The sequence below is a fragment of the Trachurus japonicus genome, chromosome 18 (assembly GCF_045865225.1).
Source record: "Trachurus japonicus isolate A0001 chromosome 18, Traja_1.0".
Lineage (NCBI taxonomy): Eukaryota > Metazoa > Chordata > Actinopteri > Carangiformes > Carangidae > Trachurus > Trachurus japonicus.
In genome coordinates this window covers 30,834,046-30,851,719 of record NC_140924.1, presented here as the reverse complement: position 1 = coordinate 30,851,719, position 17,674 = coordinate 30,834,046, and the positions used below count along the sequence as shown (strand labels likewise).

Genomic DNA, 17,674 nt, shown 5'->3' with positions numbered 1-17,674 from the left:
GACTGGCATAGGTAGATGGATGACAATGTGAGGGCATTAATGAGAGCACAGGTCCGCCAGCACATGGGGGGGATGAGTGCGCTGCAGATGGCTTGATGTCATTATTATGTGACATCAGTGTGAAAAAGAATGGAAAATGGCATTGGAAAGTGGTGGAACCTCATTTTTCCTAATAATTATAGGGAGGGAAAATTAAGTATAAGTGTTAAAAATAGCAACACATCTAAGTGTATTGTACGTGGAAGTTAGTTTTTACTCTTTCAGACAATTAATAGATTATTCCACCATGTAATTGAAGTGCACGCTCATCTCAATTTAGGAAATCTATGTGATGGTGCCCAAGGCGCTTTGTGTTATAATTCCATCACTTTGATTCTTTCAAACATACAGCTTAAAACTGAACATGATATCTTCATCAAACACTTCTAGTTATAATACTTAATTCTTTGGCAGACCATATAAAAAAAGGAGTTAATCATAAGGTGAAAACTATATAGAGCAAATTACAGTGCGACCAACGACAGGCATAGTCTTGATGTGCAAAACCGTGAATTAAGATGGCACTTACAGGTATGCTCCGCCAGGAACCTTAAAACACATGATCGGTTTGAGTGAAAGAGGACAAAAAGGTAACACATTCATCTAATGCAAACTCAGGACTGAGTGTCACCAAGCCACAACAAGAACACATTCACGTAATGTTACCGAGGATGGCAACACGCTCTAATTCTATCTGGTTTTGTGTTTGAGATGTCTGTGAAATGTATGACCCGAGTGCAGTTGAGAGAAAATAAAAGAGAAGTACAAGGAAAAAGGCTGAAGTCAGAGAGCATTTGATAATCCATATTAAAGACACGGCCCCAGAACAAGGCTTTGATGTGGCCATCAGCTTTGACCCTGAGAATGTGAAGTGAAAAATTCAAACTTGGATCCAAAAATCTGTGAAGTGTTCGACCCTTGAAAACACCAACTGACGGCCGAGTTGACACTTTGAAACCTCCTATTCTCTTTCTCTAAAACGTAGGCATTTCGGATGCTTTTCACTTTCACTTAAAAACACAAACACATAATATAAATGCTTTTCAGCACCATCAGCATTGCAAAAAGCTCATTTGCACACAGCCTCATGCTTTATAGGCTCCAAGCAGCAAGAATGTGACTCAACCATTCTGGAGAAAATGATACTCAAATATCATATTCATCAAGTATGAACATTTTCGGGTGGAAAAAAAAATTAGCAATTAATATTAATGTCAGCATTGCCCTGTAAAATGAAGGGCAGTTGTCAGTTGTGCCTTTATGAGCGTGAAGCATGTCTCAAAAAGAATCTTGTGCAGGATTATGTAACTGTTTGTTGAATTTATAAAGTGTATAAATGCAAACATTTAAAAAAGCCCTGACTTGAGCACAACACAACGTGCATGCTAATGTGAATTTTCCTATTATTTGAATAAAGTCCATATAAACTACATAACTTACTTCACCCATTATCTCTACAGACAGCTGCTTGACAGTGACAGCGATCATCACAAAACCCTGGATGCTAATTATGCTTTCATCTATATGTCAGGCCTGGGAGGGCTTTTTGGGGGGTGGGGGGAGTGGGTAGGGATGGTGATTAGCACACTTGCAGGTAAAAACTATTCTTTGGTTCCCCTGGACAGCCAGAGAGCCACCTAATTATACAATCAGCGCAGTCAGATGGCTTCACTTTCTCCAAAGCATCAATCTTAATTCCAGTGGCAAGTTTCCACAACAGAGCCAGATGCTTCCTCCAGGCGCCACAACCAGTGATTGGAAAATGTAAACAACACGTCAGATGTCTGATGTCGGTCGTCGCTGGGCCTCCTGGTAGGGAATCGTGCTCAGGATATACGCCACAGAGCACGCAGAGTGGCATCGTGGAGGGATCATCGCTGTGTCTGAAAATAGACCTTTATCAGCAGCCGATGCTTTAGGTGCTTCAATATGACTCTCCTCTCCTCATCTCTGACTTATTATTTCTGAGATATGTGATCTGACCTCAAGACACCTGAGTGAGACTAAGAAAAGATCTAAATGACTTAATTTGTTTTATCTTAATTTATTATCGATTTCTGCCCAAGGTGTCCCTGTGATCTTAGAGCACTGATACTATCAGTTTATTTGCCTTGATGAGCTTTTTTTTTTTCTTCCCTCTCCCCTCTCACAGCACAAACATCTTCCGATTGTCATCCCTGCCTCCGCTGACAACCTCAGATGAACTTTATAACAGATGGCAGCGCTGAAGAACCTTGGCGATTATTTGAAGATCACTCTTTCATGCCTCAAGGGAATCGGAGGAGGCTGCCACTAATCAAGGCATAACTGCTCTCTACATAATTCAAAAGTCTTATTATAATTTGTCACATCCAAGACGGCTTGGCAATATATCTTTGCCTGAGTGAAATATGCGTTTTATTAATATGCCATTAATGAAAAATTAGAGCGTTTGGAGTCTGTGCTGTCTGTGACTGGGATGATCGGAGGGTGACAAGAACTGATCAAATTTTAAGTGTTCAGTGTTTCAGTGTAACCTTCAAGGTGGTGCGTTCATGGCACGCTGTAAAGATGTCATCACTTACAATAGGCTGTTCTTATCTTATTCAATAAAGCACTAAACCACTTCCTAAATGTGGACCCATTTCATTTTCTATCAGGATGTTTCCATTGATCATTTTCATTTGATGTTTTGGTAAATCTTATTTAACTTATAGCTCTACTTTTTCAGAGATGCTAAGAATAGCCATCAAAAAGCCCCACAGTTCCAGCTTTTTTGTCATCACACCTTCTTCACTCTCTTACCTGACTAGATGGAGCTGTAACATCTCCACATGGTTCAAAGTGCTGCAGCCCGTCTCCCTACAAAGACAAAGGACAGCGAGCACATTACTGCAGTGTCTGTCTCCCCTCCGCTCCGTCGGCCACCAGTGGAGTTCAGAACAGGGCTCAACAAGGTGAACTCACTGAATTTGCTGCAGTTACACCAAAACTTTGGCCGACTTTACCTCAGCTGTTACATCATCCAAGACATATGGCATCTTTCAAAACTTACCAAGACCCATTTACATTCACTGTCACTCATTTTCCTTCACTATTAGGTTTGCATCATTTTGTTTGCTTACTGCCTGATATAATATTCTCTGTGATGAGAGGTGGGTTGTACTGTTGGATGCCTTTTAAGTGTGAAGCCCTTTGTGCTGTTTTGTTTTGAGAGGTGTGACATAAATAAATCTTTACTTACTCACAATGTCAGACTTGAACTGACTGTGGCTGTTGGCACCAACCACAAAGTAAGATACATGGCATTCACTCAGCAAAAAGTGATACTAATCCATCTCCAGAGTACTCGGCAGTCAAATCATACTTTGTCTGTTATATTCTCTCTCTCCCCAACAGCGATGTCAAGCTGTGAGTGGGACTCCAGTTCCAGCTGTCGGCTGTAGAGCAGACGGAACGGAACGAGGTAGAGGAGGAAGGAGATACACTACTCTCATTATCCTTTCTTCTCATGACAGCTTCACTTGCCCTGTGAGTCAGCTGTCAATCACCAGCCTGGGCATCAAGTCAGCGGGAGCCCAGAATATACAGTGCACTCATCAAATCTGCCAGCAGGCAGCGAGAAAACACCTACAGAGCCCAAAGCCACAGTCACTTGCAATTAAAGTGCTGCTCCGCTGTGGAGAAAGGAACCCGAGGCCACCTGAAGGTCAGTGAAAAACCCAATTACCAGCTTGTCATATATTGTCAGCAAGAATAATTCTTGGAAACACAACAGCTCTGACTCACCTTTGCACTGGCTGCAGAGACCCAAGAGAAGAGACTGTGGGTGTTATCACAAGAATAAAAACTTTTAATTAGGTAAATGGAACTTTTGTTTTATTATTGTTGGGACAAACTAGAAAACTGGGGGGGGGGGGGGGAGCCCCAAGGTAAGGGTATGTACAGGGCCACAGCTCAGACCATGCAGTTTCATTTACAGAACTCTCAAATGGAATAAAAGAGTTGGACTAAAAGTTATAAAAATAGACCATTTACAAAAACATATCTACAAAGACAATTCAGTGGCAAAAAAATGTGGCTAGTTATTTTCCAATAATTATTTTCAAAGGAATCTTTTTCCAAGAAAGAAATGTACAATCAAAAAAAAAAAAAGACATTTCACAGTTTAAAGACATGAGGCATATGATGCAGTCTTTGGGACGGAAACTGTCGCTACACAGTAGTTTCATGTTTCCACAAGCCGGTCTTTATACTGACTGCACTGTCTGTGCTGATTAAAGGCACAGCCTGCCCGTTTTCTTTGAGTGTGCCGCCGTTCTGAGTGTCAAGGTTGAGCCCATATGACTTAGGTTGGCTCTCTAGTTCTGTGCTGCCGGGCTGCTGAACAGGACCGGACTCTTTACCTGAGCCTGACGCTGCGGTGGCAGGGACTCTCTCCGGCTCTACAGTCACCAGCTTCCCGTTCCCTAAGGTGCCACCACCGCTGCCGCCACCGCCGCCTCCTTTGTCAGAGTGGCGGGGGCGGCGCGGCAGGCTGGCGCTGTCACTGCTGTCCTGCTGCAGCTGGCTCTGATGCCGCTCCCTGTAGGCCATGTAGGCCGCCCGCCGGCTATTCCGCGCCGCCAAGTCGTAATGGTGGTGGCGCCTGTGGGGGGCGCCCTGCACGCTGCCCTCCACGCTGGTGGGCACGTCGTAGGCGTACTCCCGCAGCACGGTCAGACGGCTGGCCCTGTGCGCTCGTGCTCTGTTTTTGTGATGCCTGCTCGCCTGTCCGTTCGGGGCGGCCGTCGGGTTGTTGATGTTGTTCATTGGGCGGAACTGCACCTCCACCGGTGCTACGTGCATTTTAATTTCATTGTCTAGTGAATGCTCAGTCAGGCTGTTGTCCAGAACGGCCGCGCCGTTGGCCGTCGCCGGCGCCGAGGGGGTCTTGCACTGAGCGGCCTCTGCGTGCAGATTGGTTAGCTTGCTGCCGTGGGTGGAGTTGCGCATGCTCGGGGCGCTCTTGTTTGTGTAAGAAGAGTCCACGCTGCTGTGGTCACACTTTGTTGACTCCCCATCTGCCTTATTAGCGGATCCTGCTGTGGATGTTACCGCCACGTCTGGCTGAGGCAGAAGGACGTCCTCCTGTGCCGAGTAGGCTCGCCTCCCAGAACAACAAGCCTGGGACCAATAGCGTCTCATATCCTGTCTGTTGACACAGTGATGCGCCACCATGAAGGCCCCCAGCGCCAGCGCGGCCACCCCGAACAGGCAGGTGAAAGCCAAGTCGTAGGGGTGATCCTGCGATACGGCCATAGCGCCAAACACCCAGAGGGCTGCGTACAACCCCAACGCCCCCGCCGCGCCCATCAGCTGCGCGGAGAACGTGTGCTCGTTCTCTAGGGCCGACAGGGGCAGCGCGTGGGGGGCGGACATTAAGGAGGACGACGCCTCGTGAGGCTGCAGCTGGAGGGTGAAGGGATGGCAGTGGCTGCGGGGACCATCTGGCCCGGCCTCGGCGCCGGCTGAGGCCAGATGCTGCTGCTCCTCGGTCGGCTCCTTGAGCTCGTAACGGCGCTCGGGGTGGCGCCGCAACTGGAGCAGGATGCTGAGGAAGTACATGCAGTCCACGAAGATGATGAATCCAACTGGGCCGTAAAAAGCCCCGATGCTGGGCTCCCACGCCATCCAGCAACTGGGACGAAACAGAGAGGAACAATCAGGCTTCACATACAGTCAGAAAACAGATTATACCAAGATCCTTATTTAGTAGTAACTTGGAATTCTATTGCATCTTTAAATAGATAAAATGTCAACAGCTCTCATTAAAGCAATACTTCTTCTCCTCATCCTAATCCGTCGCCATCATTATTTTACTTTACAAACTTGAAACGACTCTGAAAAACTTTGGCGTCTAGTTTGTACAGTAGCTGTCCCATTGCATTTAATAACACAGGCTGGATTCGTCTTGCTTGCGAGAAATTAATTAAACTCCAAAGACTTGAGACAGATACGGGTCCAGATTTCTCAATTAGTCAGCCACATTGCACAATCTAAACAGCTGCCACTGTAGAGGGGGTGGGGTGGGGGAGCTTGCTCTAAACTGGCAGCAGTTGCTTGTTGCTTGGATGCACATACCATTAATAGGCCTCCATAATCAGAACTTCAGGGAATAAACTTTTCCTACCCTCATAAAAAATATCCATTATTTACTAAAGCAACACAGTCTGGCCGATCACTAAACCGATCCTCCCTGAGGGCACTATGTAAAGGATCTCATGGGCTCGGATGCTTCCTTATTAAATGCTATTGTCCTGACAAAATGACACCGCATTTCCAGGGGCACAGCGTGAGCAAGAGGAGATTTAATTGCGTTCCTATACGGGGGGCCGACTTACTATGGCGCATTGGTCCTGCTTCCGTAGTTTTTGATGTTAGCTGCTGCAGTGATCCCGCAGACGATGATGGGTATCCCTCCGCCGATTAAATAGAACCTGTCGGGCAAAAAAAAGCACAGAGAAGTGGTTGTGCTTTAGTTTCTGTTCTGCAGGGTAACAAGTGAGTGCAGACTGGACACAGAGGTCCAATGGTGTTTGAGGCCCTAACACTGACACCATGTGGCTGTTGCACCAACACACACACAGCCGCTCGTAACATTACAAATGTCGCCTGCTCTGTCCTACTTGCTGGTAAAAATAAAGATAGGTGTCTCGTATGTGGAGAAAGTGGATCACGCACCTCCTGATTATGTCAAAAGAATCTCAATTTTTTTTAGGAGGACAGGTGCAGTGTGCTGTAAGGTGGCATTACAAATGGTGGGACATGCTGGAGTCAGGCAGCTTTAATTAAACTAACCTACAAAAGGATATATAATAATGTATAATTACAGTGTAAATTCAGTTCTGGAGTTGGGTTTGTTCACTTGATGGAGGTGTAAAATAGATACAAGAACAAGTGAAGACTAACACAGCTGTAATTAACAACACTAGATCCTAGTACAACTTTTCCCTTATATCACCAGTTGAAAGTGTTACAAACAACCAAAATGCAGTAGTTTTGTTTAGACCAACCTCTCTGTTGGATTTTAAGAGTGGTGATGTCATACCTCAACATAGGCCGTGGTGGCGGCGGAGGCTCGTCCAGCTCTTCGTAACGCTTGGCCTTGCGTGTCACCTGCTTGTAGATGTTGCGCGCCGTCACGCCCACCCACAGAGCTGTAGCCAGGGTAGAGTAGTGCAGCAGGATGCCCACCTAGAAGAGATTGCACCATTATATGGGTGACATTTACTGAAGTAAATGAAATGCAATCTTGATCCTCTGTAAGAATGATTAAATGCTCCTGTTATGTTTTATGGTTTCACCAGTTAAAATAAAAATGCTGGAATGCAGTAGATAGGAGGAATTTTAAATGGCATTATGATCCTTAAGCAATTTCTGACCGAGAATGTCATCATCAGTCTGAGCTGAAAAATCACCTTATAAGATATTGCTTCATGCCAGAGGGGATTAAATAAATAAACAAAAAGTTCTCTGCAAAAAAAAAAAATCATTCAGGTACTTTGTGCTATGAAAAATGAATGTGTCTCAATGCACCACACACCACGAGGGGGGTGCAGGATTGCCTCCAGCCATGGAAATGATCTACTGTATCTTTCTGTGTATCTTTTACTGTGCTTCCGCCAGTTTTATGAGTGGAACGAACTTCGCCACAGGCAACGTTTTCAACTTTTTTCCCTTGAAAACATCCAAAGCACTTGTTCATTTTTTGACTGCTGACGATTAAGTCTGGAAGGGGGAGGACACACACAGCCCGGGATGCAGGGTGTGTGCGGGTGGTGTATACTCACTGCTTGGCAGACGCTTGCGTAGCGTATCTGATTGATGCCACCAACGAAGACCCCACAGGTGAGGGAGATATGGAAGCAGAGGTTGACCAACATGTGCCAAAACTTGCGGCTCACACAGACAGACCTGAAAGTTGAGGACATACAATACATCCAAGGATTAACACAGACAGGTTTTGGTTCTGTGTATCCAGATGTTACAGTATCACAATTTTCTTCATATAATCACAGTCTTTCTTTTATATCATTATTAAGAATCTTGTAAAATCCAAATATTTTATAGCTGTTTTCAGTTATAAATTTGATAAGGGACGTTTGCTTCAATTCTAAACAACATTATTTTTTCCTACTTACATTAATATTTGGAACTAAACAAACAGTAAAAAGGTGAGTTTGTAAGATAATAATAATAATCCTACTTATAGATATGAATAACCAGCAAAACTTAAATGATAAAACAACAGCAGGTGAAGGGTCTTACCTGTGATGGTAGATGTAGCTAATAATGATGGTGAGCAGACAGAGGAGGAGTATTATAGTAGTGGCGTAGATGACTGGGTGCAGGGGCTGGATACTGGGAGAAAAATACTCAATGCTGCTGAGGTCCTGCAAGAGAGATGAGGAGAAGTCCACAGGTTATGTAATATCATTGAACATCGATATACGTCAAAACCTATGAATTATACTGATTATAGACACTACAAAGTGCCAGGAGTAAGGTAACCAACACTTTCATTGACAGTTTAATGGATGCTGGGAGGGTGGATAAGTGAAGGTGGTAGCAGATTATTTTCAGAGCCCTTTAAGTACTACATATAAAAAAAGGAGAATAAGTTGTTATCAAGATTTACATGTATAAAGGCCACCCTCACTGCTGCTTTGCCACTTCCCAACATTCTAGTAAACACATGACAATAAGGAGCAGTGATGGGAATAACAGCGTAACAAAATAACATGTTAGTTACTTAGTTAGTTCCAGAGAAATGGGGGGTGAGGGTTATGGTTGGGGCAAGTCCAAGTAAGTAAGTAACGCAATAGTCACTTTTCCTGGTGATAATTAGTTACTTTAATGATGAGTAATTCAGTTACTAACTCAGTTACTTTTTGGGTAAAGTAACTAAAAACTATAAAGTAACGTGCCCAACACTGATATGGAGAATTGGTCCAATCAAATGTCCTACCATGAGGAGGCCATAGTTGCCGAGGGAGTTGCAGGATATAGTGGTGAAGTTGTCATGGTGGCTCAGGATGCGGCAGCCGTCGCTCTGCCATCCTCCCTGACCCCCCACCAGACTGAGGTTCCAGCAGGCGGAGACGGCATCCGAGCCACGGGCAAACCGCCGCAGGGTGATGTTAACGGGCGTCCGCAGGACATGTAGGTTTATGCCGTCTGATCCACAACACACACACACACACACACACACACACACAGATGTCAGAATAAACTGAAAACTGCTGTTTTCATTTGGTTTTTCACAATGTTAATTTAGCTGCAAGACTATTTGGTTCCTCTCAAGCTGTCAAGTTTTGGCTGCTTCATGTGAATAATTCCAGATTTAGACTGTCTCAAGAAAATGAAACATTTATGACAATTCCAAAACATTATGACTCACCTATCTTGGCCATGATGACGGGGGTGGCCACACTCCTCCTCTTCCCCCCATCAGCCAGTTGGGAGGAGTTGCCAGTGGAGGGGAAAAACTTGCCATTGCGGAAGCCCAGTAGGTGGAGCTTGTAGACTGTGTCCTCTGGCTGCCCAGAGACTGCAGGCTGGGTAAAGAGAGACTGAGGAAGCTGCAGGGAGGCCTCCACGATGGTGCTCTGCAAAGTGAAACCAAACATCTTAGTTTGTATTACCAGAGTTTTGTCATTTCTTCTCAGGGGTTCGGGTGTTTTGTAATGTTGAGCAACTGAGATTTTGTTTGATGTACTAACATGATCAAAACAAATCCAAACCCCACACTTAATGGTGTGAACAAGTAGTGATTATCTCTGGCAGCAGCTGACCTTGTGAAGGATGCTGGAGAAGGAGCTGGTGGCTGAGCTCTTTTAAAGAATTTTAAATCTTAAAGGGACAACGAGGAGTTTTGGAAAAGTGAAGCGTTTTCACACTACATTTATGAGCCTCCGCACGCACCGTACATTTCTTTGACCGGGCGCAAGACGGACTCATGTTTTCATTCATCAATAATTAAAGTCAGAGGTTCAAAGAGGTTCACATACCACCGTAGTTCCGACCATAAACAGCGATTCGGCTGCGTTATTCTCATGACTCGCCATGAAGGAAACGCTGGTCGGCTCGACCACTAATAATAACAAAATAACGATAGAGACAGAACGATATATTTATCGAAAATGGGCCCATTAACAAGTGTGGGTAGCGGAGATTCATCCACATTAACGTGAGACTTTTTTATAACCGAACAGAAACTCCTCGTTGTCCCTTTAATCTTGGACTGCAATCGTAATTGTTTTAATAAAAATCAATGTTTCATGCTGCAAACTCATATTTTATGCACTATATTAATTTTTATTTATGTTCTCTATTTTTCTTGTACTTTCTTTTATTCTTTTTTCTTGCTTTTAATTGTATGTTTAATGTGTAAAATTTTTACAATTTGGGGTTTTATTTTAACTTTTAAAAATGTTATGTTTTTTATGTTATTGTTTCCGTTTACACTTCTTACAGTTAAATGTTTTGTTTTTATGTATGTATTTATGCACACTGGGTTGCCCCTTGGTATGAAATGCGCTATATAAATAAAGCTGCCATGCCTTGCCTATTTTCAGAGTTTTGTCATTTCTTCTCAGGGGTTCGGTGTTGTAATGTTAAGCAACTAAGCAGTTTTATAACAAAATCAAATCTAAACCCCACACTTAATGTTGCCCTAACGACAGAGTGAACAAATAGTGATTATTTCTGGCAGCAGCCGACCTTGTGAAGGATGCTGGAGAAGGAGCTGGTGGTGTTGCATTTGAAGGTGAGCTGGCGGTCCTGGCTGGGCCTCTGGAACAACATGCAGGTCATGCCATTCCAGTCGCTGGCCCTGACAGTGTGGGCCTCCAGGGCGACGTTGGGGGACGTCTGGAAGGCAACGGTTACAGCAAAATATGATGTAAATCCTCATGACACAAAAATGTGTAACTTTAAGGTGACGGAATATCGTTAACAGGACAGACCAGGGAGAAGGCTTGTGCTGTTGCCAGGCGGTAGACGGCAATCTTCTGGAGGCAGGCGATGATGCGGGAGCAGGCCGTGGCTTCCCGCTGAGCCATCCACAGCACCCTCTCGTCAGCCAGCATCAAGTTGCTCACCACGCTCACCATCACCTCGCCGAGCTGTGGAAAAACACACAGATGTATGTTGAAAAAAAATGCAAATATTGACTTAGCAGCAAAACAATTTGACATACTCCAAATGATTTAAGTGGGAACATGAGAAATGTGACTGTTCTCTACCAGCATCTTGTTTGTATCAAGCAGCACTAAATACATGCTTTAGGGAGATGCCTGACATGGCCCCTTGTTGTAGTTAAATGACTATTGGAAACACATTTCAAGCATGGTGTCATCCGGCTGGCCTTTAATATGCTTCATAATCCCATTTGTGCTTTCCCACAGCATTTACAACATGGAACTCGACAACAAGAAACTCCTTTCCTTTGATTTGTTTGAGTGCGTCGGCCTACAGCTGTGCCTAAAGTCATGACGAGACATCCTCTCTCATTAAACAACATGTCAACAAACAGCTGTTGAGCATTAATCTGTTTGTCCTTGGACGGGGTAATACGCCGAACAAGCAAGTCACGATCTGCCTTCGACGTGGGCCTTGTTCTGTGTGTTTTTACTGCAGTGCTCACCTCTTTACACTTCTCGACAAACTTGCTAAACTTCTCGATCATCTCCGCCACGAAGATGATGTCCATCTTGTCGGAGAAGTTGGCAGCATCGACGGTGTAGACCAACAGGCGCCGAGCCATGGGGACCACACTGCTCTCGTTTAAAGGCATCTACAGCAGGGAGATGTGGAGAAAAATAAAGTTTTGTTGTTAAAGACAGCTTCTCTGTTCATAGAGAAGGAAAAAATAAGAGTGAAATCAGGAGTAAAAGAAACTCTGACAGAGAAGGTAAAAGAGATATAATAATACATTTTCGGGTCAGGAAATGATGGACCGACCAGCCAGATACAGACCTGGTTGATGACAAAGAGAAATCTCGTGACGTCTTTCTGGAACTGGCAGCGGGAGTAGTCGTCCTCCGCCCACAGCCCTTCTCGGTCACAGAGGCGCCACGCCCGCTGCTCTTCACCTGAGCTCCCCGAGTAGCTTCCTGCGCTTGACGGCAGTCTGTTGCACGGGAGGAAGGCTTTGATGCCTGCCAGGGTGCGTGGCCACCTGAAAGGAGCCAATCAAATCAGTCTCGCCGTTCCCATTCCTGATTAACTCATTCATGAAATGTTTTCATTTCTTTGCACAACGTGAGCCACAATGTTTGTAACATCACATCACAACAGCTTAAACCATGAAGTCATATATATGTTTAACCACAAGGGGGGGCCACAGTGCTTGACATGACAGCAAGGAAACATGTAATGCTTTCAATATACTGTTTCATGCCTGCCACTTTGAGAGAATGGATCTATCTACACACTTGTGTTCAATTTGGAAGATAACAGAGTCAAATGAACTAATTAAAAGCACATATTGTTTCTGACCAAACCTTTTGTTCAATAAGACATTCAGGCCAAATTGAAACAATGTGGAATGACTGAAGCTGTGAGTAGCCTGCGTGAAGTTCTTTAATTACATAATGATTTGTGGTGGAGAAGTCAAAATCCAATCTGATATTCAGGCTCTTACATCAGAGAGGGTTACCTCAGTTCTCGGTGTTAATTGAGTAGCAGTGTCTGGCTTTGTGTGTGCGTACACTGACCTGAACTCTCCCTTGTTGTTGGAGATGCGTTCAGGCGCACAGTACTTGGCGGAACTCTCCAACACCACAATGTGGACAGTCCGGGTGGTGTTGCCCCTGCTTGTCCAGATGCGGCACTCCCAGTTCCCAGTGAAACCAGGCTGGATGTTGGAGATGGTCAACGCGCTGGAGAGAAGAGAAGAGAACACTTGAGATGCTATGCACAACTTCCAGCCTGATGATGGTTGAGATAAAGCTGGAAATGTTTTTTATTTTAAGTTTTTTCTATTTTATTACTATTATTCTTTATTATTATTTATCAGTTTTTTTCATATCACTATTATTATTATTATCATCATTATTATTATTGTGAGTATTGTGTTACCAATTTCAGTATATGTGAGTGTACACGTATGTATGATGTAAATTAAAATAATTATTTAAAAAAAAAAAGAGATAAAGCTCGAAAATAAAGTTGATGATGAGATTTTCTAATGAAAATAAACAATGTTACAAACATGCCACTGCTTCAAGTCATTTCCCCATACAATGCCAGTGAGAGTTTGACATGAATATCATCATACCTGGCGATCAGGGAGCAGTTTTGCACCATGCGCTTTTCTATGAAGATGCCCTGGGCAGCGTCGGGCTTGACCATGCGGCCGTTCTGGTACCACAGCACCTGCATGTCCTCGGCCACGAAGGAGGCCTGACACTGGAACGGCAGGCTGTCCCCCTGGAAGACGACCTGACGCTGGGACGGAGTGAGCTGGAAAGAGGGCAGCTCGAGAGGAGCATCTGTGGACGCCAGACGTCATTTAGAAAAAAAGTCAGTCACTTCTTACAGAAAAGTCATTCATTTGTTCCATATTGGTCTCTAATCATTTTCAACCCAATTTATTCTGGATGCAATGCCACTTGGTTTCAGACGTGGCCCTTTCTGGACACACAGTGAAGCTTAAACAATGTCCTGAATCCTTAAGTGCTATTTGCCATTCATGTCAGGCCGCTGGCTCTTGCTAGATCTATGCAGTGTATTTCATAATTCCTCACTGTGTTGAGTGCCAAACTGATAAGACATGAGCAAGTACAAACAAAGGCAGCAGTGCAGGCCACAACCCTTCTCTTATCAGTCATGTCATTGCACAAACCCCTGGTCCCAAGACACCAGTCTAACTGATACCAAAACTGAGAAATTAAAGAGACAGTGCAAGATTTTGACATTGCAATCTGTGGAACTACTCAACATGAATAATTTCGACCTTTTACCGTCTGAGACTGGACAGAAGACACATTGGATAGAGTCTCTAAAATGATGAATGAATCTGTTCCAGGGTGATATCTTTGAGCTGTGGTGAGACTATACTGTGCATGTGTGAATATGTATATTTGTGTGTGTGTGTGTCCCTACCACAGGTGAGGAGCTCTGGCCTGACGGAAGTCATGAGCTGACCCTGAAGAGACTGTGGATAGGAGCACTTGGTGTTCTTGACTGCGATGCTCTTGTCTTTGATCCAGCGCAGCAGCCACAGCAGGTTGCAGTCACACAGCAGGTAAGGTGTCTGAAACTCCCTGTGTGGATGGATGGAAACACACAAAGTTGAGCGATGAAGCACTAACAATTATCGAGTCACGTGGCAAAAAGCTATTGGCTTGATGGAAGACCATAATTATTCTGTCATATTTTATGACTTATTTTATGTTTACGACGTATTTTATGGCAATATAGTTTTTAATTGCATTATGGGTCCATGGTAGATATGCAGACGTCACAATCACATTGAGGGCCTGCATGTGATTTTAGTAAACAGCAACTAAATGGCTCCTTATGATACTTACAGTAACTTCAGAGACACCAAGCTGTCAAAGGTCCCCTGAGCCAACGAAGAGAACATGTTCCCTGACAGGTTTCTGCAAAAAATAAAAATCAATTAATGAAAAAAAAGAAAGGAAGAAAAAAAAGCCTATTGCAAAACCAAAAAAAAAAAGATTTTGAAATGTAGTAATGACTTACAGTCTGATCAGACTGGTGAGGCCTTTGAAGATGTCTATGTTCAGACAGCCGATGCTGTTGTTGGACAAGTCTCTGAAAACACACAGAAAAAAAAAGCTCTGGTTTTATTTCTTCCACGTTTCAGAAACAACACAACATGGCAGCTTGCTTGTAAAACACCAGCAATTAGCGAGTTACATTAAGTCAGGAAATGTATGTTTAGATGTTGAGATAAGCCACACAAAATCACATCATATAAAGAGAAAAATGGAAACAATGTTTGTATTGCAGAGACATTTTTTTCAGTCAAGTTCACCAGAAGCAGGTTGAGGCAAGGAGCCCAAATATTCAGCTGACAGGTTTACAATTTCAGAGGTGATTTTAGATCATGTCTGTGTGGGCCTCGGGGGAGAGTTACACATCAAAGGCCGACGAACACCCTGGGAGGTGATTAATCACCTGTGATCAACGTCAAACACGTCCAAAGTGTGTGTTTCTCCTCTGGATGTGACCTGACATGATGTCTCTGGCAAACATCAGATAAACGTGTCTGAGACTCCCGACGCCTGACAAAAGGACCTCACATGGAAAAGACCATCTACCCTGTGTGAATTACGCCCGGTGTGCAAACATGCTGTGAAAGGTCTGCAGCGAAAGAGCCATTCGCTGGAGGACCCGAGTCCAGCATCCTCTGATACAAAGCCCACGGGCAGAAAAAGTTTTGCTCCCACAATAAGTTCATTAATTTAAAATTGTAAAAATGTTTCACAGAGTCTCTTCTGACCTATAAATGGCATTCAAATGCAACAATCCACAAAAAGGGACCATCATTGGTTTAAATGCTAGCAACTCAGTTAAACCAGATGAGCTGCAGACACTGCTCTATTTTAATAACCGCGAAACAAAGGGTTGGGTATAATAGCCAGTTTCATGTTGAACCCAGAAATAAGTTTGCCGAAAAAACTAAAAAACAGCATAATATCTTTTATCTCCTTCCATCATTTCCTAACTGCAGAGAAATGTACAAAACATTAATGTAGTTATTATTACCCTAATGTTAAATATATGTATCCTAAACAGAAACCTCTTTTAATGTTAGTCTCTTTGATTGAAAGCAGAAGATTTTTTCGACACTTCGGGGCAGCAGATCAAGCTGGAAATACAACATTGACGTGCTCCAACCTTATTAAGTTGTTGTGGAGTACATGTCAGTGAACAGTTGCCCCGCTTACACACACCCAGCAGACATGGAGTAATATTGGCATTCAAGTGGAGTCCTGTCTCTGACAGCCCGGTGAGGGTATTCGATTCTGAATTCAATATCCTCTCTCCTTTCATCTTTGTTTTTGGTCTCCACCGACTCCTGAAGGAAATAACTGGGCTGCTAAATGTTTTCAAAAGGTAGTTGCTATCTTTGTCTGCCTGACGTTTTGTACTGGGCAGGTCACCAATGGTGGTTTTAGTGGAACTTTTTTTTTTCTTTTCGCTGCAGCTGAAAACAAGGGTGATGAGGGCAGTATGAGTGAAGCAAAACAACAAGGCCCTCCAACACAGTCAGACGATAATTACAATATCTTATAGTTAAAATACAGATTGATACAAAGCAACCAGTCATAGCAGTTCACAAGGCACCTTGGCGGTTGCTCTGAAACACATATCCCTGTGTGAATGATCCAATCATTGAAAAAAAAGAAACAAGAGCTCTGAGAGAAGAGGCGGATCTTCACCTCAAACCAGCAGCTAAACTGTATCCTGGGGTGCTCGAGGAACGTGATACTGACACAAAGTTCTACCTGGAAAATCACTGTCAGGCATATGCTAACATCCAAGCATTTCTATAATTATTGGTGTCGCTCCTTAAGGTACCAGCTGGGGAATTTACTGTGTGAGGTTATTAGTTCCACTTGGAAGAGGAGAAAAAAGCCGCCTTTTGCAGGCTTGCCAATTTTAGTGAGCATTGTGTGTCAGGGGAAGGATAACACAGGAACAGTGAACAGGGGATGGAGGGAGGGGAGGGGAAGGGGGTTCCCTAGCTAAAGGCATACTTTGCTTCTCACTTTATCGCCTGGATTCTAATACTAGACTTACAACCACATCCAGGGACTTAAGATATTGTTATTACTTTCATTCACTTTTACTGTGTTGAGAATCTTTATATATTTAAAACATTAAATTAGTTGTTTTTTTTGTTGAACTCATTTCTCGACTGAAGTCTCCCACTTCCCATCTGATCTTCCTCGTCGCCTAATATTCCATACCAGAGACTAATCTCAAAACACGTCTTTGAGCTGCAGGCATGTCGCAAATTAACAACACAGAGGGCCAGCTTTACTGCAGTGCTTCAGTTGTCGTGGATGATACGAGGAGCAAAAATAGCCCCAATGTGATTAGGCGCGAGCAGGGACTGTTCAGCTGTTGGCGGAATGCGGAGTAAAGAGGGCTGGGGCCCGAGGAATCCATACAGTGAGAGAGACTGGGGGTGTTTGTAATGTATTAGTACATCTCAAACTGGATGGAACTAGTGTGTGCGTACAGTGAGGTGAGGGAAACACTGGCCTCTCCCCTGAAGGTGTAACCAATAGTGCAACAAAAACCCAGAAAACTGGGACCAGGTGACTGCAGCTGGATCAGATGTCTTTTGTAAATGGGGCAAATGGGAGTTTTTTTCTGAAGACCTAGATTTAAGAATTTGCTGCATATACACATGTTTATATTTTTTTCCAAAATTTACCATTGAAATTAAAATGTTGAAAACCTAAAGGTGAGCTCATTACAAGTACATCTCTGCCTGTTTAGCTGAGGCCCTTGGCCTCTCAGAGCAGAGCCTTTTTGGTGCCACAATATGTCCAGAATATTTACATGTGGTGTAAATGTTTTGGATCAAGTTGTACTTACATGTAAATAGAGCAGAATTTCCAGTTGA

General features: G+C 43.8%; 1 protein-coding gene and 1 long non-coding RNA gene across 3 annotated transcripts in view; both read right to left on the bottom strand.

Moving 5' to 3' along the window:
• Window positions 1–3,410: 3,410 nt before the first annotated feature.
• On the bottom strand, window positions 3,411–3,840 carry LOC146969635 (uncharacterized). Its single transcript, XR_015038209.1, has 3 exons — window positions 3,808–3,840; window positions 3,653–3,721; window positions 3,411–3,458 (listed from the first exon to the last, which is right to left on the bottom strand). It is a non-coding gene; the product is annotated as an uncharacterized LOC146969635 (long non-coding RNA).
• An 8-nt stretch (window positions 3,841–3,848) lies between these two features.
• The window catches only part of adgra3 (adhesion G protein-coupled receptor A3), a 121,315-nt gene continuing 107,489 nt past the window's right edge, over window positions 3,849–17,674 (bottom strand). For both annotated transcript variants that reach the window (XM_085806377.1, XM_085806376.1), the window contains exons 4-19: window positions 14,773–14,844; window positions 14,598–14,669; window positions 14,170–14,330; window positions 13,343–13,556; window positions 12,780–12,944; window positions 12,040–12,241; window positions 11,708–11,857; window positions 11,028–11,186; window positions 10,783–10,932; window positions 9,461–9,668; window positions 9,029–9,237; window positions 8,329–8,453; window positions 7,851–7,974; window positions 7,109–7,254; window positions 6,402–6,497; window positions 3,849–5,698 (exon numbers count right to left, since the gene is read on the bottom strand). In XM_085806377.1, coding sequence (XP_085662503.1) covers window positions 4,234–5,698; window positions 6,402–6,497; window positions 7,109–7,254; window positions 7,851–7,974; window positions 8,329–8,453; window positions 9,029–9,237; window positions 9,461–9,668; window positions 10,783–10,932; window positions 11,028–11,186; window positions 11,708–11,857; window positions 12,040–12,241; window positions 12,780–12,944; window positions 13,343–13,556; window positions 14,170–14,330; window positions 14,598–14,669; window positions 14,773–14,844 — 3,718 coding nt within the window. In that variant the 3' untranslated portion in view covers window positions 3,849–4,233. The remainder of the gene's footprint in view (window positions 5,699–6,401; window positions 6,498–7,108; window positions 7,255–7,850; window positions 7,975–8,328; window positions 8,454–9,028; window positions 9,238–9,460; window positions 9,669–10,782; window positions 10,933–11,027; window positions 11,187–11,707; window positions 11,858–12,039; window positions 12,242–12,779; window positions 12,945–13,342; window positions 13,557–14,169; window positions 14,331–14,597; window positions 14,670–14,772; window positions 14,845–17,674) is intronic.